At 32.2% G+C, this 23,075-nt stretch overlaps 3 protein-coding genes across 4 annotated transcripts in view; 1 reads left to right on the top strand and 2 right to left on the bottom strand.

Moving 5' to 3' along the window:
* The window catches only part of Tret1 (trehalose transporter 1), a 29,845-nt gene extending 21,933 nt beyond the window's left edge, over positions 1–7,912 (top strand). For both annotated transcript variants that reach the window (XM_029312808.2, XM_029312807.2), the window contains exons 4-7: positions 1,757–1,880; positions 2,047–2,220; positions 2,702–3,090; positions 4,068–7,912. In XM_029312808.2, coding sequence (XP_029168641.1) covers positions 1,757–1,880; positions 2,047–2,220; positions 2,702–3,090; positions 4,068–4,649 — 1,269 coding nt within the window. In that variant the 3' untranslated portion in view covers positions 4,650–7,912. The remainder of the gene's footprint in view (positions 1–1,756; positions 1,881–2,046; positions 2,221–2,701; positions 3,091–4,067) is intronic.
* LOC114938746 (Regulator of cullins 2) overlaps positions 1–9,163 on the bottom strand; it is a 52,705-nt gene extending 43,542 nt beyond the window's left edge. The window contains exon 1 of the mRNA XM_029312810.2: positions 8,776–9,163. Within this exon, the coding sequence (XP_029168643.1) occupies positions 8,776–8,929 (154 nt within the window). The 5' untranslated portion in view covers positions 8,930–9,163. The remainder of the gene's footprint in view (positions 1–8,775) is intronic.
* A 5,608-nt stretch (positions 9,164–14,771) lies between these two features.
* On the bottom strand, positions 14,772–22,759 carry Patr-1 (Protein associated with topo II related - 1). Its single transcript, XM_029312720.2, has 9 exons — positions 22,632–22,759; positions 21,867–22,058; positions 21,214–21,637; positions 20,659–20,756; positions 20,080–20,567; positions 19,455–19,668; positions 19,180–19,380; positions 18,788–19,051; positions 14,772–18,629 (listed from the first exon to the last, which is right to left on the bottom strand). Exons 1-9 carry the CDS (start codon positions 22,668–22,670, stop codon positions 18,369–18,371), a joined length of 2,181 nt encoding a protein of 726 aa, XP_029168553.2. The 5' UTR covers positions 22,671–22,759; the 3' UTR covers positions 14,772–18,368.
* Positions 22,760–23,075: the final 316 nt, after the last annotated feature.

Genomic DNA, 23,075 nt, shown 5'->3' with positions numbered 1-23,075 from the left:
TCAGGGGCACGATGACCCGATTACGACCGGTATTGGTTATGGAACCGATATGCCCTAATGATCGCGAAAGCGATTGGCTACTTTGTAAGGCGGCTTCGTGACGTTTCACGCCGGAAATTCATTCAAGATACACATATAAGCGAGCGTGAACAATGCGCTTCCGCGTGCTTGAAAGGCGCATTCAAGCCGAGTCGCGATGCAGAAGATGCATATATATATATATATATATATATATATATATCGATGCTCGCTTACATACTTGAAGATTCAAGTAGAAACGAAACATTTTTGTAAGACGATTTTTTATCCCCTCAAACAATATATTGAGATCATTTTGTCGGGAAAGATATATCCTATGTTTGTGTTCAGATTATTTTCAGTTTAAGTATTTTAATTAATGCATTCTTTATGCAGAATATTCTATGCACTCCGATAATTGAAAATTATTTAGTCGTATACTGTACTACGTACATTTAATATACTATATATATTTATTATAAATATATTATAAATATAATTTATAAATAAATATTTATAAATTATATTTTTATACATTTATAAATATTAAAAATTTATTTATTTAAAATTTAGTTGTCAATTCAAAATTTATGCGATTAATGACGGTCTCTCGATAAAGTAAAGAAAAATTTATATTATCTATAAGTCTATATTGAGGAAGGAAGATAGCGAAAAACATTTTGTAAAAACATAAAAAATAATATTTCTGCATGTATCTATAGCATTATTATATAAATTTCAACTCAATAATTCAAACATATACAAGACACTCTCATCAATTATGCTTGAAGAAAAAATGTTTTATTAAAATCACCAATTATTTTGTCCTAGCAATTATTGCATCAATTACTCTGCATTTAACGATCTAATCAAGCACGAGGCAGAGATTTCGTAATTCGTTTTCTCTGCGCGTGTTGCGCGGAATAAAATTTAATTAAAACGCACGGCGCACACAACCGTCCGAATAAGCAACCAAAATAATCGTCGTTCGCCCTTCGCGATTCTTTTCCTTGAATATTATCCGGCTTCTCGACCTTATTTATATTCCAAGGACCTGCGACGAACAAAACTATGTCAGGATTACATTCCAGCGTACGCGATTGTAATTTGAAAGATGAATTTAAACCAAGATCACCACGATATCTGCAGCATATATGACATGTACAATCGACCTTTCTCAGAAGTTTTGGACTTGCTTTTCTCTATGCATGTAATTGTGAATATATTTCGACAATTATTATACATGATGTGCAAAATATTTTACGTTCAAAACAGATTCTAATTTTATTATAGATTAATATAGATATAGATATAAATTATAGAATATTATTATTAATTATTTACATTTATTCTAGTTTGATATTTACTTGAATTAAAAAATAATGGCTTATTGACAAAAAATCTAAAAAAAATTAAGACAATTAAAAAAATTTTTTTAATTGTAAAAAAATAAAGGGATAAATAAATAAAAAAAAATAAACTTTTACAAAAGATTCTAATTTTATTATAGATTAATATAGATATAGATATAAATTATAGAATATTATTAATAATTATTTACATTTATTCTAGTTTGATATTTACTTGAATTAAAAAATAATGGCTTATTGACAAAATCTAAAAAAAATTAAGACAATTAAAAAAAATTTTTTTAATTGCAAAAAATAAAGGGATAAATAAATGAAAAAAAAAAACTTTTACAAAAGATATATTGAATTTCAAATTCAATGTATTGCAGAGTATGTGGATTGGATCAATTATGCCGCTAAGCGCGCTTTTCGGTGGCATCGCCGGTGGACCCCTTATCGAATACATCGGAAGGAGAAACACAATTACGGCCACGGCGTTTCCGTTTATCGGAGGTAAGATTACCGAATTTTATAATATAGATACAGTGAACGCGAGCTAATATATGTAAACAAGATAATATTGTAAAACGAGAACTTCCTCAATTCAACGTATAAACTTATTTAAATTTGTTGTACAGAGTTCTTTTTCATTACATTATGACATTCGTATATGTTACAGCGTGGATTTTAATCTCAATGGCTCAGAATGTCTCGATGGTATTGGTTGGACGAGCGTTATGCGGATTCGGCGTAGGCGTCGGTTCCTTGGCGCTACCGGTATACTTGGGTGAAACGATACAACCGGAAGTACGCGGTACACTCGGCTTGATGCCCACCGCTTTCGGTAACACCGGTAAGTAACAGCTAATGATGTAATTTTCAAGTTGACTTAGGATATAAAGGTGTCACTTAACCGATTTAAACATTCGTTAATTCATTTTTTATGTGTATAGAAATTAATGTATCAATTTCACACGTGTTAATTAGAGAAATAATATCGATAAATATGAAATATATTTAATATTTTTATATGTAAATATTTATTATGTATAAATTATATATTTATACATATAAAAATATTAAATATATTTATACATAATATATAAAATAATTATACAATATATAATACATTATATATGTATGTAAATATATTATATAAATGATTTATATATTATAAATTGAATATATATTATTTGTCAACTAAAAAGTAATTGAATAGAGAAATTAACATGAAATTCAATCGACCTACTCGATCGTAACAGCGTTATATTTGACATACTTTGTAAAGAAATTATTACCCTTATGGGAAACCTTATAAAAATTTCGATACGCAGGAATATTGCTATGCTTCATGGCGGGCATGTATATGAATTGGAGAAACCTGGCTCTAATAGGAGCGACTATGCCGATACCATTTTTGATACTCATGTTCATGATCCCGGAGACACCAAGATGGTACATCTCGAAGGGAAAAGCGAAGATGTCGCGAAAATCCCTTCAATGGCTGCGCGGCAAGAACGCGGATATAACCGAGGAATTGTCCATGATCGAGAAAGTACATCAAGAATACCTCGAAACCGAACGAACTTCTCCGCAGGGCACATTCTCGGAATTATTGAAGAGAAACAATCTCAAGCCGCTTCTCATCTCCCTCGGCATGATGTTGTTCCAACAGATGTCCGGCATCAATGCAGTAATATTCTACACGGTGCAGATTTTCAAGGTATGTCTCTGTTATATTATTTATATCTCGACAACTTTTCAACTGCGTAATATTTTTTAATCGCACGAGAGTCAGGCTGTCCAGCAGATTCAATGAAAAAAATTCCCTGACTTTTTCAGATCTTCCATAAGACCAGAAATTCATTTTTCTCTGAATTTTTAGTATTATTTCTTGCAAAAATATAATTTGCATATATATATATATATGATAAATCAATTAAATGTTAAATCATGAAATCCTTGAGATTTTAGTCAACAATGAAAAAGTTCGGAAGTTAAAAAAACAAAAATTTTACGATAATCAAACATGTCACTATAAACTATTATATTTAAATAATCACTTTTTTCATTTATATTATATCAAATTTTTTAGTTGCATCTCCATTAAACACATTGAAATAAAATAACGACAATGAAAATATAAATAAACGAACATGCTGTAGAATCGATTTTTAATCAATAAGGAAAAGTTTTTATTTAATAAAAAATTTCAAATTATTGAGATAAATGTAGAATAATGTGAAAAAAATCCAGATAAATAATAAAATTTCCTGACTTTTCCCTGACAATTCTAGATTTATAAAATTCCTTGATAATGCCTGGTTTTCCAGATTTCCCTGAACGCTAGACACCCTGAGAGTGCTGGACTGAAAAAAAAACTTTGTCGCATTAACAAAAATTCTGTTCAAAAATGAACGAAACAGAATTACTAATTGAATCAACCAGAATTCCTTTTAATGCTACAACCATCTTGTTTGCACAACAAATCAGTTGTTTGTGCAAGCAAGATATTTGTCGCGTTAAAAGGAATTCTGGTAGATTCAACCAGTAATTCTGTTTCGTCTAATTTCAAACAGAATTTTTGTTAATGTAACAATTTTTTTCCAGTGTACTAAATCTCTGAATTTTGTAAAAAAAAATATATATAGACACATATAGAATTCAATGAGTAACGTATGCACAAACGATTGTTCTCAGGACGCTGGTAGCACGATCGACGAGAACTTGTCGACCATAATCATCGGCATAGTGAACTTCATATCCACCTTCGTCGCGGCGGCGGTGATCGACAGGCTTGGCAGGAAGATGCTGATGTACATAAGCGCGGTCTCGATGGCCGTGACTCTCTTCGCTCTCGGTGGCTTCTTCTACGCCAAGTCATCGGGCGTGGACGTGACCAACATTGGCTGGCTGCCGCTGGTCAGTCTGATCGTATACGTAGTGGGTTTCTCCCTGGGTTTGGGACCAATACCCTGGTTGATGATGGGCGAAATCCTGCCCGCCAAGATCCGCGGCTCGGCCGCGAGCATCGCGACCGGCTTCAACTGGATGTGCACGTTCATCGTGACGAAGACCTTCGAGGACGTAATAGAACTGATCGGAGCACACGGTACCTTCTGGCTCTTCGGCGTCATCGTCGCCGTAGGTTTCGTCTTCGTGATTATCTGCGTGCCGGAAACGCGAGGCAGGTCGCTCGAGGAGATCGAGAAGAGGTTCACCGGAAAGACCAGGAGAATGAGCTCGGTGGCGAATTTGAAGCCGATGCCGATGTCGTGCTAGCCGCGGAAAGTCCGAAGGTCGCGGCAGACAAGCCTGCTGGTCCCGTCGAAGACGAGCGGGCTCGTCGAAGCGAGAAGAACTTCCTACGACGTCCTTCCTAAGGATTTACGCTTTCCCTTAAAGGGAAGTCCTAGGTTTTCGAAGATGCGCTTCTTCTCTTCCGTGCTAAGAGGGGAACGTATCTGCTCTCTCCCTCTCGGCTCTTCTTACTTTGTTCTTACTTTCGAGATTTTTGGTTCGTTCTTGCGAAGTCTGTCTATCGCGACGAATTTGGGCAAACGCGAAGAGATAGTCGATAAGAAAAAATAGAAGGAAAAACGAATGTGCAGGAACACAGATGGACGAAGCATTTTTTTCGTAAGGCTCTTTTATTTGGAAGGGTTGAAGGGCGAACTGAGCGAAGAATTTTAGCAGAGATCTCTCAAGAGCTTGAAGAAATCAAGATAGTCGGTTGTATAAAATAATTCTTCGACGAATTTTCCAAGTGATTAATTTTTACGATCGACTTCGTTCATCTGCCTCTTCAATCTAGCCTCATAAAAAACGCAACTTTGATGGATTCCGTTCAGATTCTATTGATTAAGATATATTTGAGATATGTGATCGGAATATAGTGTCAATACATTATTCAGTCCAAGTACGAGAAATGAGAGCGAGGGTTATCGGTCTTGATACAAATTTCCAGGCTATTATTGAATGATTAATCTTTAAATCTCTCGTGGGGGTGTAAATGGATGTTCCTCGTCGAGAAAAATGAATGACATGCGATACGCGCGGCTATCAGCTGTTGACTAGGTGTGTAGTTGCAATTGTAATTTTTATTACTACGACAGTCCTAAAGGACCTACCTCAGGTTAATGTTATGCTGTATACGGTCAGATAGGATCTCGCGTTTTTTTTCTTTAACGCGGTTCGCGCGTGAAGCTGCGACACCTTTTTACAGGGAGGGGATTAAATGCCAAGTGTACTTTGAATTTTACGAAAAGCATAATCTGTACTTATATGTATTATACGTCCTTCAAGTAAAGGTTAAATATTCCCGCGCAAAATTTTCAAAAACCAATCGTTCCTGAGCGTCTTTTTCCGCGCTCGTCATCTCCCTTGAAAATGATTGTAAATAACAGGAGATCTTTTTTGCGCCATTAGATAGTAATGTTATGTATCCGTGTACGAAAATCGTTAACTTTAATCGTGGCTCGACGCGTGTCTTTCTTTCGTCGAAATTAGATAAAATATATATTTAGAGGGAGAAAGGGAGAGACAATCAAAGAACGATTGAAGCTAATCAATATTGAAGAGAGGTTGAACCTAAAAAACGGAGTGATTCTCAGCCCATGATCATGTATTATTGTAATCTTTATATTAAACGAATGATACTCGGAGCCCGATCGTTGTAATAATGTGTGAATAGGATTGTAAATGTACGTATGTATCATAAGACAAGCAGATATATATTTTATATTCTCTAAAGCAAGGAATTAAGAAAAAGTAGAAGAGCGTAATATCGTAGTTGTGATAAAGATCTTAAGGAAATTATGTAAAATAGTGTAATGTAAGAGGTGAGCCTCAGACGGACGTAAAACCCGTCGAAATTTGCCAATGTTCCCAAGTTGAGGTGTAAAACTGCGCTTCGATACTTAGCGAGTGTTCCCGGTCAAATAATGTAATCGGAAGAAAATTCGCTAGCGAATTTTTATATAAAGGATATCGATAGCAATGAATTTGTATATATTGTCTAAATTATTAATATATATTTTTATTATTAATTTATCGCTTAATTGTATAAAGAGAGAATTATGTTTTCAACAAGTCGCGTGCTAAAGCATTACGTCAATCAAGAGCATTAAATTAAAAAAATTTAAGTATTACTATTAAATATCTGATTTCATGACAAAACATTTTTAGAAGTCAGAAATCAAAGTATAAAAGAGACATTTGAAAAATTTTATTCTAAAGAACATTTTAAAAATTCAGATAATTTTTAAAATTTTTTCAAATTTTTATCTGCATAAAATAGTTCGATAAGTAATAGTTTTAATTGTAAATTTAATTGTAATTATAATAATTAATTGTAATTATAATTAATTGCAATTAATTGCAATTATAATTAATTATAATTATAAAACGTTCTAGAAATTATATCCAGTGTGTATATCTTGTATTTTAAATTCGACTGGGTACACTCACAGTGTGTTTTGACACGTAATATTAAAATTTCAGCATATCATAATCGACAATTAACGACTTAAAGAAGCGTTAAATTTGTGATCGCAAGCGTGCTTGTAGCTGTGCATGTCCAAATCGAGGACAAAAAATTCCATTAGCAGCGAATCTCATTTAGTTTATAGACAGGAGCGTAAAAGAGAATTTGTGAAACTTTAAAAATAATTTTTTTGTCCACATGTTAAATAACGTTAAAATAAGTGTTGTTTATGCAGAATGCTACGAGAAATTATATTTTAAAAGTTCGAACAAAAGATCATTCCTATTGTGCGATTTAATGTATGACTCAGTCTAATATTGTATAAAGCAATAAGTGTGCGATGCCTTGTCCTGATATCAAAAAATTCGGTTACATTATATTTCTTCCCCCTCTTTGTACCAATGATCAATCGCTGTACTTCTTAGTTTCTCATATTTCCTCTTTATATTTCTATATTGCTATATGTAGGTGATATTTCTCTGCCGCTTATTTATAAGATATTTGCCAAAGCACAATGAAGATGGTGAAATATTTTTGATAATTTAATACTCATGTTAAGTTTACACGTAATTTGTAAGTTATTATATGATATAATTTTAAGATTAACTATATATAAATACGTTTATGTAAAACTGTCACTTTTACTTTATACACCTTCCCTTTTCTTTTTGTATAATGTTTTAACATTTCAAGCAATATTATTTTAATATAAGTAAATATAGATATTAATAAGAGTATAAAATATGAAAATACTATAATACTATGTAATATCATCGTTAAGAATACAAAGCTATTTTATATAGTATTTTATCTACTGGTATCTTTAATAGGAAAAAAGTATCTTCAGATTAATTTTCATTTTAATTTATTTTAATTTTCTATCGATGTCAAATATATGCAAGATTTTAAAATTGTTAATAATTTATATATATATATAATGATGTAAGAACAGCCATCTAGACTAAGCAATCATGAATATTGTCGTTTGAGTGGTAAATGACAATGAGTAATGTAATACTATGTGACAGCATCGTTGAAAATACAAAACTATTTTATCTACTATAGTATCTTTTTAATGAAAAAAAGCAACTTCAGATTCTTAATCCTAATTTTAATTTATTTTAATTTTTAAATAATTAATTTCTTAATAATAATCTAACACAAAATAATATCCATCTAGAAATTATGCGCAATTCAAACCATGAATATTGTCGTGTGAGTAGTAAATGACATTAAATATTCTAATATTCTCTTTCTACCTCAATGACTAGTTGTCAATGATAAATATGTATTGAAACATATATAAAATGATATAAATTAAGTCATACTTTGTATCGAATGAAAGCAAATGGATTAAAAGTCTAAAACAGCATGTGAGATATTCAAATTTCAAATATTTTGCAATAAACAAAAAGTATCTTCAGATTCTTAATCCTAATTTTAATTCATTTTAATTTTCTACTGATGTAAATTGTATGCAATATTTTTAAATAATTAGTAATCTCTTAACTATGATCTGACAACACAAAATAATATCCACCTAAAAATCATGCGCAATTCAAATCATAAATATTGCCGCATGAGTGGTAAATAACTGTGTAAATACACTAATATTCTCTTTGTATCTCAATGACAAGTCATCAATGATAAATATGTATCGAAACATATATAAAATGATATAAATTCATGCTTTGTATCAAAAACAAATGGATACAAGGTCCAAAACAGCATGTGAGACACTCAAGTTTCAAACATTTTGCAATAAACAGGCACAAATATTGTCATCGTGCGAAATGTCAACGTAACAATTCATTACAACGTTACAACTGATACATAACATTTTCCTCGGGGAAAACGTATAATTTCGTGGGAAAAACGAAAATAGAAGTAAATTAGAGAGACTTTGAATTAATCAAAACTCACCCATAACTTGAACTCTGCAAATGGCACAAGTGTCGCATTCCACGTCCCAGCTCCACATTGCCACGGCGTTCCACTTTTTCAGGGTGAACATTTTGTCGTTTTTCTGGTTATCGCCGTCGACCCGGTCTCCCGGGTCTTGCTCCGAGTCGGCCATGTTTGAGGTTAGAAACACCACAGTGGAAACACTCGCGAGGTTATTTAACGCGACGCGATCAACACGAGTCTCGCAGTAAAGCGCAAGACCATCAATAAAGTATATTATTAAGAGACTCGCAGCTCCGCGTGGACAAAGTCTCGTAACTATTCCGGGAATAATCGCGAAACCTTGAACTTGCTGCTCAATGTCATATGACAAATCGCGACTCCTCTGCTGTATGATCACGATTATTATTTCGATTTAATAATTAATTGTTGGAAGCACACAAAATATTTAATTCTGTTATTTTTTACGATATAATTTTTTTTTTTTTTAACATATTCTATTTCTATTCAAAATATACGAAGATATGCGATTTTAAAAAAAATTGGAGAGAATATTATTTTTTTGAGCTACGGTCGCGCGAAGTTTACTTGTAGAATTTGTCGCACTTCCCACTATCGATGGGATATATATTGCACATTTGGGCATATATTGAATGAGAAGTCCATCCATTTTGACTTTACAATATTATGTATCTTGGGGGGATTTTAATTTACGCAGATTCATGTTTTATTATTACTCAAAATTTAAATAAAAAATGACGAAACTCACCGATTCGATGCGCGTCAGCAGCAGATGAATTGTAAACTACAAATATAAAAATACATGGAATTATATAGTAAAATTAAAAAATATATTTTTCGAAATATAAAATTATTACAAAATAATAGTAGTGTAATAAAAATAAATAAAATAATCACCATATAGTTGCTCCGACCGTAGTCTAATCGAATTTTACGCAAATTATAAATTAATTCGGCGCGGAATGATATACTTCGATACGAGGACACGAAAGTACGATCGAAAATTCCGTTAATTTATCCACTTAGAATACGATCGACAACGTCGAAAAACTCCGGAAATTTCGCGGCGAAGGCGCCCAGTAATTTTCGCGATCCGCCCTCGTAAACTCGCGCGCGCGAACTTTTGGCGGGACGAGCTCGAAGCTGTGACGTCACGTCAAGAATGCGAGGAAGAAAGTGAAATTCAGCGAGATGCCCGCGGTCGACGAAATCAATCTCCCGCCTGCCATCGCGACTTTCATCGCGATCGGATTGATACGATAATATAACAATTATTAATTACGTAAAGACACTAATTCATATATTTACACTCGTACCAGAGAGAAAGATGAGAGCGGCCAGGCCGGCGTTTTGGCTGTTACCGTTTTTACGGGACTGCTTGAAGCGCCCCTCGCACCCGTTTTTAATATCGGAACTAACTGCACACCCATTTTCTGGCAGGGTCGATAAAGTTTGTATTTGGTGCGAGTCCGTGCTACGCCCATAATTTTCGTGTTAACACAGTATCACGTATTCATTCTGTATATGTGCGATCTTTTCTCTTTATTTATATATATATATATATATATATATATATATGTATTTATATAATTTGTATAAAAACTAAAATATAATTATTAAAATATATATATATATGTATATGTGTAATGAAATATATAAATCTTATTTTAATTAAAATAAAAAGAACGATTAATTGTTCGACCACCTGGATTTTGGAATGTAATTTTTAATATATATTATATTATATTTAATATTTATTGCCGCTTCTATTAATATGAAGTGCAATGTCAACGTGCAATAATGTACAATTATTTAAAGTTTCCATGCCTAATGTATCATGCCGGTATAAAAGAACGTCAAGTAGCATGCGTAGCCGAGCAACTAAGATGACGAGCTGAAATCGTGGACATTTCAAGTTCAAACCCCTGCCTTTTTCAGATTTTTTTTTCACTTTTTTCAAATAAGTTATTATGTGTATAAATGTGTAATAATCAATATATCATTATTTGATAATTTTTTTTGTAATGGAACAAAATAAATTATTTTTTAATTCTGCAAGGAATTTAATTATTAATGCAAACGCCCACACACATAATTTAGATATTCAATTTTTTTTAGTTCAAATGTTTCTTGCAATCTGTATACGACAATCAGTCCACTCGCTGTGCCACAGATTGCATCGCATAATACGCTCAGAGTTATAATACGATAGAGATCGCTTTACGCTGTTTTTCCTTGAAATAAATAAATTTTACGTGTTGTGTACGCGTGTTTAGTATATTTGTTTCTTTCATATTAATTTTAACTATAATTAGTTTTTTAATTAAGATTATTTTAGTGTTAGTTGTTTATTTGTTAGTGTCCTGTTTTCTTTAATTTCGCATTTTTTAATTTTCTTTTTTTTTTGGTGTTGGTGCTAATTATTATTTTTATTTTACAATGTCGAGTAAACACCGGTTTTACGATAAATGTGTGTATTTAAATTGCACAAATATTAGGACAAAAGATGGAAAACGTTTATTTCGATTTCCATTACAAACGGGTGCGAGACATGATTTATGGTTACGCAATAGTGGTGAGTTTATAAAATTGATTTACTTATTTATATCAATATATAATATATATTGATATGATATATGAAACAAATATATATATATATTCTTTGTTTTTTTTAATAAAATATGTCAGATATTATGTATGTTTACGTATGGATTACGTTGAAGTGTTTCTTTGCCGCGTTTTTCTGATCTCGCCGAACGGTTCGCGAATCCTGTGCGAATAAAAAACGATGCGCGTGTGTGTGTGCGTGCGATTGTGATGATCAGTTTCAGTTCGTCTTCAACGCTTGACGAGAGAAGAGGTCCCGAACTGCTGTAAGTTTATAAAAACATATTTTTGTATAACACATTAGAACGATTTTATATTATTTTTTTTGTCTAGAAAACGTTATATTAATAACCGTTATAAAAACGATCTTGACGACGGCGACGATGCCGGTGACGACCGTCGTCGAGATCGTTTTCATAACGGTTATTAATATAACGTTTTCTAGACAAAAAAAATAATATAAAATCGTTCTAATGTGTTATACAAAAATATGTTTTTATAAACTTACAGCAGTTCGGGACCTCTTCTCTCGTCAAGCGTTGAAGACGAACTGAAACTGATCATCACAATCGCACGCACACACACACGCGCATCGTTTTTTATTCGCACAGGATTCGCGAACCGTTCGGCGAGATCAGAAAAACGCGGCAAAGAAACACTTCAACGTAATCCATACGTAAACATACATAATATCTGACATATTTTATTAAAAAAAACAAAGAATATATATATATATTTGTTTCATATATCATATCAATATATATTATATATTGATATAAATAAGTAAATCAATTTTATAAACTCACCACTATTGCGTAACCATAAATCATGTCTCGCACCCGTTTGTAATGGAAATCGAAATAAACGTTTTCCATCTTTTGTCCTAATATTTGTGCAATTTAAATACACACATTTATCGTAAAACCGGTGTTTACTCGACATTGTAAAATAAAAATAATAATTAGCACCAACACCAAAAAAAAAAGAAAATTAAAAAATGCGAAATTAAAGAAAACAGGACACTAACAAATAAACAACTAACACTAAAATAATCTTAATTAAAAAACTAATTATAGTTAAAATTAATATGAAAGAAACAAATATACTAAACACGCGTACACAACACGTAAAATTTATTTATTTCAAGGAAAAACAGCGTAAAGCGATCTCTATCGTATTATAACTCTGAGCGTATTATGCGATGCAATCTGTGGCACAGCGAGTGGACTGATTGTCGTATACAGATTGCAAGAAACATTTGAACTAAAAAAAATTGAATATCTAAATTATGTGTGTGGGCGTTTGCATTAATAATTAAATTCCTTGCAGAATTAAAAAATAATTTATTTTGTTCCATTACAAAAAAAATTATCAAATAATGATATATTGATTATTACACATTTATACACATAATAACTTATTTGAAAAAAGTGAAAAAAAAATCTGAAAAAGGCAGGGGTTTGAACTTGAAATGTCCACGATTTCAGCTCGTCATCTTAGTTGCTCGGCTACGCATGCTACTTGACGTTCTTTTATACCGGCATGATACATTAGGCATGGAAACTTTAAATAATTGTACATTATTGCACGTTGACATTGCACTTCATATTAATAGAAGCGGCGATAAATATTAAATATAATATAATATATATTAAAAATTACATTCCAAAATCCAGGTGGTCGAACAATTAATCGTTCTTTTTATTTTAATTAAAATAAGATTTATATATTTCATTACACATATACATATATATATATATATTTTAATAATTATATTTTAGTTTTTATACAAATTATATAAATACATATATATATATATATATATATAAATAAAGAGAAAAGATCGCACATATACAGAATGAATACGTGATACTGTGTTAACACGAAAATTATGGGCGTAGCACGGACTCGCACCAAATACAAACTTTATCGACCCTGCCAGAAAATGGGTGTGCAGTTAGTTCCGATATTAAAAACGGGTGCGAGGGGCGCTTCAAGCAGTCCCGTAAAAACGGTAACAGCCAAAACGCCGGCCTGGCCGCTCTCATCTTTCTCTCTGCTCGTACTCTCGCGGATCGGCCTGAAAATGAACGTGCGAATGTAACCGCGAACAAGTCGAAAGTGCACTAGAGAGCAGCAGCATATCAGATTGTGTTCGAAATATATTCACCTGGCGCGATTGACCAATCAGGACAGAGATCCTCGCTCTCCGATTGGTGGACAAAATTTGGTCGACCAATCGGAGAGCGAGGATTTTGTTGTCCTCTCGAAAGCGCGTTGTCACGTGACGCGTGACGTCACAGTGGCGACTGGAGCCGCCAACAATTCGCGCGCGCGAGTTTACGGGGACGGATCGCGAAAAGTACCGGGCACCTTTAGTACAAAAATTTTCGAATTTTTCAACATTGTCGATCGTGTTCTAAGTTGGCGATTGCGCGTTTCCGGTCGCGTCATCGTGTCGTTCCGCGACGAATTAGCCTCGTAATTTATCGCGTAAAAATCGCAGGTCGACTACGGTGTACGATCGCGCCATATTGCTATTCTTTTATATCGATATCGTGCGCTGCTCGTTAAAATTTTCTCGCAGTAGTGTGTCAATTTGGAAATACGGCGACTCCTAGGATGTCCTTCGATAAAAGGGCCTTGAAAAAAGCAGCGACGCGAAAACGGAGCATCGGTCGCGCGCGAAAAGCTCTCGTGATTCTCGTATTTTACCGAAACGTGTCGAAAATGTGATGACTAAAATCCGGACGCCGCCGCGCGTCGCGAACGAAAAAAGTAACGCGAGTGCAAGTGTTTCGAAGCTTCTACGAGAGAAGGAGACTCGGGGCGGCATCGGGCAACGTCGGGACAATTATATATGGTGATTATATTATTACTATATTATTTTGTAATAATTTTATTTTTCGAAAAATATCAATTATTCTTTAATTTCACTATATATAATTCCGTGTATTTTTATATTTATAGTTTACAACTCTGCTGCGGCGCATCGTATCGGTGAGTCTCGTCAATTTTTACTTAAGTTTTGAGTAATATATTTTGTGTGAAACACGAATCTGTAATTAAAGTCCGCCCCTCCAAAGATACATAATATTGTAAAGTTTTGGCAAAGTCAAAAAGGATGGAGTTCTCGTTCAATATTATGCCAAATGTGCAATATATCCTACCGATAGTACGACAAATTCTACAAGTAAACTTCGCGCGACCGTAGCTCCGATTATTAAATATTTCAATAGAAAATAATTTTCGAATTCGAATTTTTTTGAAAAACTCGTATATCTTCATATATTTTGAATAGAAATTGGATATGTTATAAAAAAATTTATCTAAAGGTTTTTTTCTATAAAAAAGTATAAAAAGTATAAAAATTATTTACATATAAGTAGGATGCAAAACATTTATTTAAGACTTTGATTTCAAATTAGATCAATTCTGTACATCCACAACAGCTACAGTTATATATCCTCACAGATTGTGTTATAAATTTACAATCAATTTTTTTTCTTTTAATGTACAGGCGCGTATCACGGGGTACATAATATATAGGTAATATAGATAATAAACTATGTAGGATCTTTTAAGTTAATTTAACGATCTCGACTTTTATAGCACTCCATTACATGTTTCGTTTAAACATAATAAACGTAGCATCTCTATAAAAATATATTTTTAATCAAAAATTAAACCTCACAATTTTTTCGCTTTAATCACTTTATCTATTTTACAAGAAGACATGTTTGCATGTTCTTTTCCATTGGCAAAAGTTTCGATTTCGATGACAGTGAGAAACAAAAAATATAGAACATCACTTACAAATCGTTACAATATCGCGATAATATTCTTATTTGTATACGTATCCGTATGCATATTAAGGAGAAACAAATATGTATCTACTTTAGTATTAAAATGTACGGTATTATAAACAACAAAATTCTTTTGTCGCTATACAAATTGAATATCCATTTTATTGTTATGCTGTGCTAGTATAAATTTTTGATACAATTAGTGTATTAGCAACAGCAATGTAACATTAAACTTCCGCAACAATTGAACAATAACGAAAAAAACTGTAAAGCAATACACATCAGTTATTGCAATAAATAATGACAATGGAAAAAGAATTTCTACTGTTTTCGACTGTTAATCTGAATGGGGGATAAGAGCATATTGCTTTCAAATATGTATATCTTTAGTAGCGCTTAACAAAAGATTCAATCTTTTTTTCATGCTAACATATGAATTGATAGTGAAATTTAAGCGTTTATAAAATAAATCTAAAACATATGTTTTTCTATCAATCTTAAAATTATTTAAAAATTCGTAGCAATTCGAAATTGCAAAAAAATTAATAAACATGCGTCTACAACTAAGTTTATTCTCAGAAACTGCAAGCCCAGTTACGTAGTAAGAAGAATGTAATGTAACTTTAGGACTTTTCTGACATGCGTCAACTTCTACAAACTAACGGGATTCATCATATACCCCTTAGATTCTTAGCATTGCTTATGTAAAAACATAAATTTTATTTCTCTTTGCCAGCTTATTACAAAATAATAAAAACGTTTATTAGCAAAACTATATATTAATTAATTTTTGAATAACTTTTGAATTATATATTAATGAGTATATAGCTTCAAAACTTGTCATTTCAATATCATATAATTTATAATTGCAAAAGTTATATTTGTGTAATGTAATTAATAATAGCAATGGAAAAAATCATAACGTTGTTTATTATATATATCAGTTAAATCATACAGCTAATCATCGTACTGAAATAAAACTGTAATTATAAACTGTTATTATAAACAGCTATTCATATTCTAATATAACTTAATTTATGTAAATGTAACAAATAAAATTGAAATGTATCTCAATTTAATATTTTAATTGTAGTGGCCGAATAGATTGAAATAATGTCTTATTATAAAAGGTTGATGCAACAAAATATTTGTAATTGAAAAATGATACGAATTATGTTTTTACATTGTGCAAAATTAAAACTGCAATGTTTAATAATTATTTATGAATTTCAATAATTTCTTCTTCACAAAGCATCAATGCTATTCAAAAATATCGCTCCGATAAATTATTACATAAATTATTATACTCGTTAAAACTACAAAGTAATAACAAGAACGCTAACTTTAAAAATCGTTTTTTGCAAAATATAATATTACGTCATGCGACATGGCAGAAACCGAAATATTTCTGCATTTCTTTGATTACAAAATGTATCCAGTCATTCACGCATCAATATCCCTCTATGTACAAGCTAGAAGTACACAAACAAGATCATAGTTAAATTGCGATAAAAAGTAATTACCTTATTTAATACTCTAAAGGCCATGTCGTCATATACTTTAGATTATTTTTAAAATTCTTACGGTACTGCCAAAAAACACACATTGCAATTACAGGATCGCCTCTACCTTTCTTTTTTCCTCTCATTACATAATCACAAAGTCGCCATTGACCTAACAGCAACTATCATATCCAAGAGAAAAAAAAAAGATCACACTTCCTAAACTGATGAGACTATAACGTCTTTTATAACTAGATTAAAGTTCATGTTATCACATGCTTCTGATGTCGAAACCGATAGGAATTTAATTTTGGTACTTAATATATAATACAAACTTTTATAAAAAGACTATTACAGTTTTACTGCTGATAACTAACTTATGCAATTGTTGTCTGAATCTCGTCTCTGTAATTATATCTTAACAGTGCAATGTAAATGATTATCTGTCATTATTTCCAAAATATGTCATCTGTACACTGATAGCAACTTTTTTTCTCTTTTAGCGCTATTAATTTCATTCATAACGATGCGTAATAACGTACATTTTGCTTTTTATATAAATAGGAGTAGAAACGTACACATCCCATGCCTCATCTTCCATGAATAATACACATCCATACATATATATTTATTAATTGCAGTACAAACATAAAACTGAACTTTAAAAAATACATTTAAAAGCATAAGTTTTACACAAGGCTGTTAATATAAGCACTAATGTGTTTTTTTACAGATAATAAAATAAGTAATTGAAAAAATAATTTAGTTTCTGGAGGAATAAAGAAAAATAACTATTTTTAATGCGTATAAAACTATCTACATATTTCTAGTTAGAAAATTTAAAATTCTTTAAAAAAAGCTATATGTCCCACAAGTAAATTAGATACATTTGTGTTATAACTAATAATTTAGATGGCAAAGGAACTTACTATACTCTGCTTTTTTATAGATGTATAAAATATATATTATAAAAATGCTTCAATATGTGTTAATTAAAAAAAATATGAAATTAACATGGAAAGATAGGATGTGCAGTTTTATACAGTAAACGCATTTTCGAAATTACCATCTTGATTTGTCTCTGTGATGAAAATGATGACAAATAAATCAATGCATTATTAATAAAATAAATCAAGATGATTATTTCAATTGCTTTACGTAATATATTAGATACCAATTTTACACAGAGTAGAATCAAGAATACTATATAATTTTAAAAAATCATTCTAAAATGATTATTGGCATGCAACTCTACTATATCTCTCTGATGCACGTTTATTTTTTTCTGATATTATATGACTTCTTCCGATGCTACCGATTATCAGTTCATTTTAAAACTGATTAATGTGTACAAAATATACAATGAAAGATGATATATATTATACAAGTAAGAAACTTCATTGTGCACCAGAATGCTCAGAATTTCTATTTATATATATAAATTTTTTTTTTTTAATATTTCTCGTCAGATACTTAATCTACTTTGTAAAATCATGGCATCTATTTAGAAATATTATGATACACAGTGAATATTTCGCGATAACATTAGTAATTATATTAAAATATTTGTCTGTATGTATTTTTTTTTAGCATAATTTATATATATTTTTTTCATACGTTAAAAGAAAAGAAAAATTAAAAAAAAACTGCCAAATGTAACTTTTATAATGTTAGACTATCGTAAAGAATTGGTATCAGTCAATAAGCGCGCTAGCGTTGTATACCTTTCTATCTTTAAACTGGAAATCCGATTCAGATGTTTATTGAGCGTATTTGCAGCAATCGGTTGACAAGGTGTAACGCAGGATGGCAATGAGTCACCAATTATCTCAACTATCGTTTCTATGAAAGTTGACCATTCAGAAGGCAGGGAATCGTTTGTGGCGCATAATTGTTCTGCTTGCTCGAGCATTGCTGCTATCGCAGATACGCCGAACTGAAAAAAATATAGTAAAACATTAGTTTACATTATACACACATTGCATATACATACACACAGAAATCTGTATAATGTATTTGCACTACATGTATCAATATTAAGATTATTAAGAAAGATTCGTGACTATTATAACACGTAATAATTAATTGAGTAACCTTATTCATAAGAGCAAAAGTTAAACTGTTGTTTTTAACGGGATGAGTAGCCGAGTCCGATAACGCTCTTGCTAATCGCAGTACTGTATCAAAATCTTTCACAGCATTAAGCCATCTCCGAAATTCAGAGTAAAAGTCCGTTAATAAATGACAATCTCTACGGCCTATTACGGCTAATCCTTTAAATATCGCAGTCCACAATTCTCTTAACTGCTTATTATATTCTGTCACATTCAGATGAGGTAAAAAACGCAGTAATAATGTCTGTAACATACAAATATATACATATATGCATAGGTATGTGTATGTGTGTATACACATACAAATACTGTAATATATTTATTACAACATTGCAGCAACTATCACATATATTTATATGTATATCAATTTACCTTTCCTTTTCGAATACTTAGCATACTAGCTAATTTATCATCTTGTATTAATTGCTGTAAACATGACAATGTCATGCAAATTAATTCTGGTTCGGTTTTGGTTGTATTTGTCTCAGCTTCTCCTTCCTGCTGCTGTTGTGGCTCAGGAATTGAAGCAAGAGGATTGCTTATATCCTCGAGTTTGAATAGCAGTGTATACAGCTAAAGAATAATGTTTTTTTTTTAATACAGAATGTAAAATATTTTTTATTTTATCACAGTTAAAAGTTTAGTACCCTTTCGATTTCAAGGAGTAATTGGCGTGTTTTTTTAGTATCCTTTTGTTGTGATTGAGGATTAGACTGAGAATCGTTATTTGACACGACATCCATATCAATAAGTTTTCGCGGTGCCGTTACACTACTGCAATGTAGTTTGCCTAATGAATTCTCAAATTGAGCCGGTGTGTATGCTGATCTTGAAGGAGCTTGAGATATTGGCTCCCAATCTCTATGAAAATAGAAAGACTATTGTAATTAAATATAAATTCAGGATGAAAATAAGTTAATAAAAACTAGATGCAGAAATTAGGCGCACTTGTTATAGAAGTAGTTAATAACAAGCTTGTTGAGCTTAATTTCTGCAGCTGGCTCTTATCAGTGTGTGTAACTCTGTTTCTATCCTAAATTTGTATTTATATATCAGAACCTTTCCAATTTATTATAATTATAATTAACATGTAGATTGTTTAGATCAAAATACATTTTGCAATGATACTATCATAAAAATATGTAAAAACAAATCTAAATAATATGAATGACATATGGAAAATCTATATAAAAATATAAGCTATGTGCTATATTTTTATATCTCATAATATCTCATAATATAATTCTACAAAGAAAAAAGAAAAACACATACCTATGATCCCTATGATATCCATTATTATGGTGTTTTTTATCCTTTTGTTCTTGATTTGCATGTCGTTTATTCCGTTTATCACAGAATACAATATAATAGTGATCATCAACATATGGTTGAATTGTATTAAGTTGTAACAATTGTATATTGATTAACCATTGCTTCTCATGAGGTTTTATAGCAAGTTTTCCTGCGTGTTCATACTCTCCCGAAGCATTACCGTTCATGCCATGAGAATAATGTTGATGATAGTGTCTCTGATTAGGTCTGTCATGATTGCGATGAGGATATTGATTGTTCTTAAAAAATGGTTGATGTCCAGCTTGTTGGTCGTTATGATAGTAAGATCTGTTTTGGTTTCTCTGATTTCCTGAATGCGAATAAGAATGTTGGTGTTGTTGATGATTAGCTTGGTTATTAGGAAATGCAGGCATCATGTGATCTGGCCGAAGAAATTGTGGGCCTCCTAAATTAGGATGTGGTGGTTGCTGCAATGAAATTATTTACAAAATATTTTAATGCAACAATAATTTAATTGCAATAATGTATTTGCATATTTATTGAAAAAGAGAAACTTACGGGAAAATTATAGGAGCCATGAAGGGCTTGCCTTGGTACTGGTTGTGATAGCATTAAATGCGGTGGTAGAGGATATCGTAACATATTGCCTGGTTGATCTAGTAAATAAAAGTATTATTATCAATAAATTTTCCAACATTAGTACTTTCTAATAAATATTTCATTGCATTCATTTCATCACAACTATTTATCATTCTTTATTTTATGTGTGTGCATTTGTGTAAAATATTATAAAATATTATAAAGTAATATTTTATACTGATACAAACAATTATATAGCAAATTAAAGCAGATATATAGAGATAATAGAAATATGTAAAATATACGTCTTTTAATACCAGAATAATATAATTTAGAAATTAATTCAAACAAATTATAAAGCTATATAATTAAATATGATTGAAGATACCTAATTTCAAAAATTTTCTAACTAAATATTTATTTGACTCATATTTTATACAAATATAATAATATGCACACACATATATGTATATATTAATATGTACTATAGCATTATATAGGTATATACTAAAGAATGGTAAATATTATACTTACTAATTAAGCCTAATAGTCTAGGAGGTTGTATCAACTGAGGATGCGGTACTCTTATGTTGGGCATAACTAGAGGATGGGCCCCAGGTAAGCCTAACCCCGGTGGGAAACGTGCCGGAGGTAGGCCATTGACCTGAAATTTCTCATTTAATGATAGGGCCTCAAAGAGAAGTGATCCTTCGGACTTCCTCTGCTGTTGTTGCGCTTGTGGTTTACTGAGACCTGGAGGTGGCTTATTTGCAACAAGCCCCCTTTCCAGTTCTTCCACAGTACATGCATTTTTCAGAGTTGGCAAAGATAACCGTGGTTGAACCTTAGGAGGGGATAGATTCAAAGGGCTACCCCATACACCAGGTCGTGGAACTATTCCTTCTTTATCCAATACCAAATGTGACAAATTATCCTCGATATCTATATTAGAAATATTCTGTAAAGAAATGTAGAAGACATATAAGATATATGAAATTGTCTATTTGTTTAAAGCTACAGATTGTATATAACAATATACAATATACTTTGGATATGCTATAAAGTTGTTTGTTGATGACATTGTAGAATTAAATCTAATCTGTGGTCATTAGGCTCTTCCATAATTCTCAAAATTTTGTGTATTATAATATAGTGAAGAACTATATATCTTGAATGCTGCAACATACCTTTTTGTTTGTTGCATTCTGATTATGTGGGCGATTTGATTCTGTAATTTCGGCAAGCTTCTCATGATCTTCCTCCCAATCACCGATAGTTGCGTCAGGACCAAATGTTTCGTCATTCAAGGCGTCATACTCCTCTTCTTCGAGCTCCTCTTCCTCCAATGGACAATCCAGTCCATCCTCTAAATTGTTATCCTGATAATACCGAATAAACAATAATTGTTAACAGAGAAATCACAAACTTATCTCTACCTCAATTTTATTTATATAAGAAACTAAATCGTTAAAAATATCTTTGATAAGAAAACTGTAAGTGGGTAAAAGCTACATCTGGAAACGATGTTTCCTACATAATGCGAGATGTTTAGGCAAATTGTACTCGATTAATTAAAGCGCAACGCGTACGTTCATTCAGCAGTTTCGATTGAGAATTGGCGTGCTCGATGTTAATGACCTTTAGGGCAAGGGAAATAGAAATGAGGTTAACCCGAGGTAACCCCGCTTGGTCACTTGCGTGATAATTTCATTATTTTCGGGGAAAAAGAACGTAGACGAGAGCCAACAACCGCATCGCCTCGAACAACGTCGCCGGATAAGACGACGGATCTTCGTGGATCGAAAACTTTAATCTTTCGCGAGAGGTACAGATATGCCGCGACGCGACTGTTTATCGGGAAAGGGATTCACGCTCGCGTACCTCGTTGGAACCCGGAATGTCGTCACAGCGGACGCGAATCGCATCCGCGGGATCACAAGGGTCATACTTACTCCGAGCGTGGTATCGAAACCGAAAAACGAGTCTGCCATTTGTGAAAATGAAATCTGCAAAATGACATGTTCTGATTAAACGTCAAGTGCTACGACGAGCATCAGCTGCCATGGCGGCCATGCCGTAACTCCTGGTGGCGGCTAACGTCAGTCACGGCTTAAGGCGGGTATACATGAACGAATCAAATCATCGGACGTCGTGGTTGTTCGGGAAAGGTGTGTATGTGTAATTCGCCTAAAGTGCATTTAATTCGCATTCGCGAACAGATTCGATAGTGAAAGGTATCTCGTGAACTGCGAACTGTCATATACCACGTGTTCGCTACTGGTCCGCACGTGGTCCTTATCTGTCACTTAATTGTCATATGCACGCGGTGTTAATATCTTCATATTGTCAACAATCTCGTTTAGCACCGCTTTTGTTTTATTTTCAATTATAATATT

Source organism: Nylanderia fulva, unplaced genomic scaffold (genome assembly GCF_048542155.1).
Source record: "Nylanderia fulva isolate GAGA-0341 unplaced genomic scaffold, ASM4854215v1 Scaffold48, whole genome shotgun sequence".
In the NCBI taxonomy this organism is placed as follows: Eukaryota; Metazoa; Arthropoda; class Insecta; order Hymenoptera; family Formicidae; genus Nylanderia; species Nylanderia fulva.
The sequence above is the reverse complement of the archived record's forward strand: the minus strand, read 5'-3'. Positions and strand labels throughout refer to the sequence as shown.

What these genes read in the sequence shown, in the direction of transcription:
- Patr-1 (XM_029312720.2), bottom strand. Translation starts at nt 22,670, where the DNA reads ATGGCAGACTCGTTTTTCGGTTTCGATACCACGCTCGGA. An exon ending in GTTTCGATACCACGCTCGGA is followed by an intron (nt 22,059 to 22,631) that starts GTAAGTATGACC and finishes CGGTATTATCAG; the next exon opens with GATAACAATTTAGAGGATGG. An exon ending in CTTTTGCTCTTATGAATAAG is followed by an intron (nt 18,630 to 18,787) that starts GTTACTCAATTA and finishes TATTTTTTTCAG; the next exon opens with TTCGGCGTATCTGCGATAGC.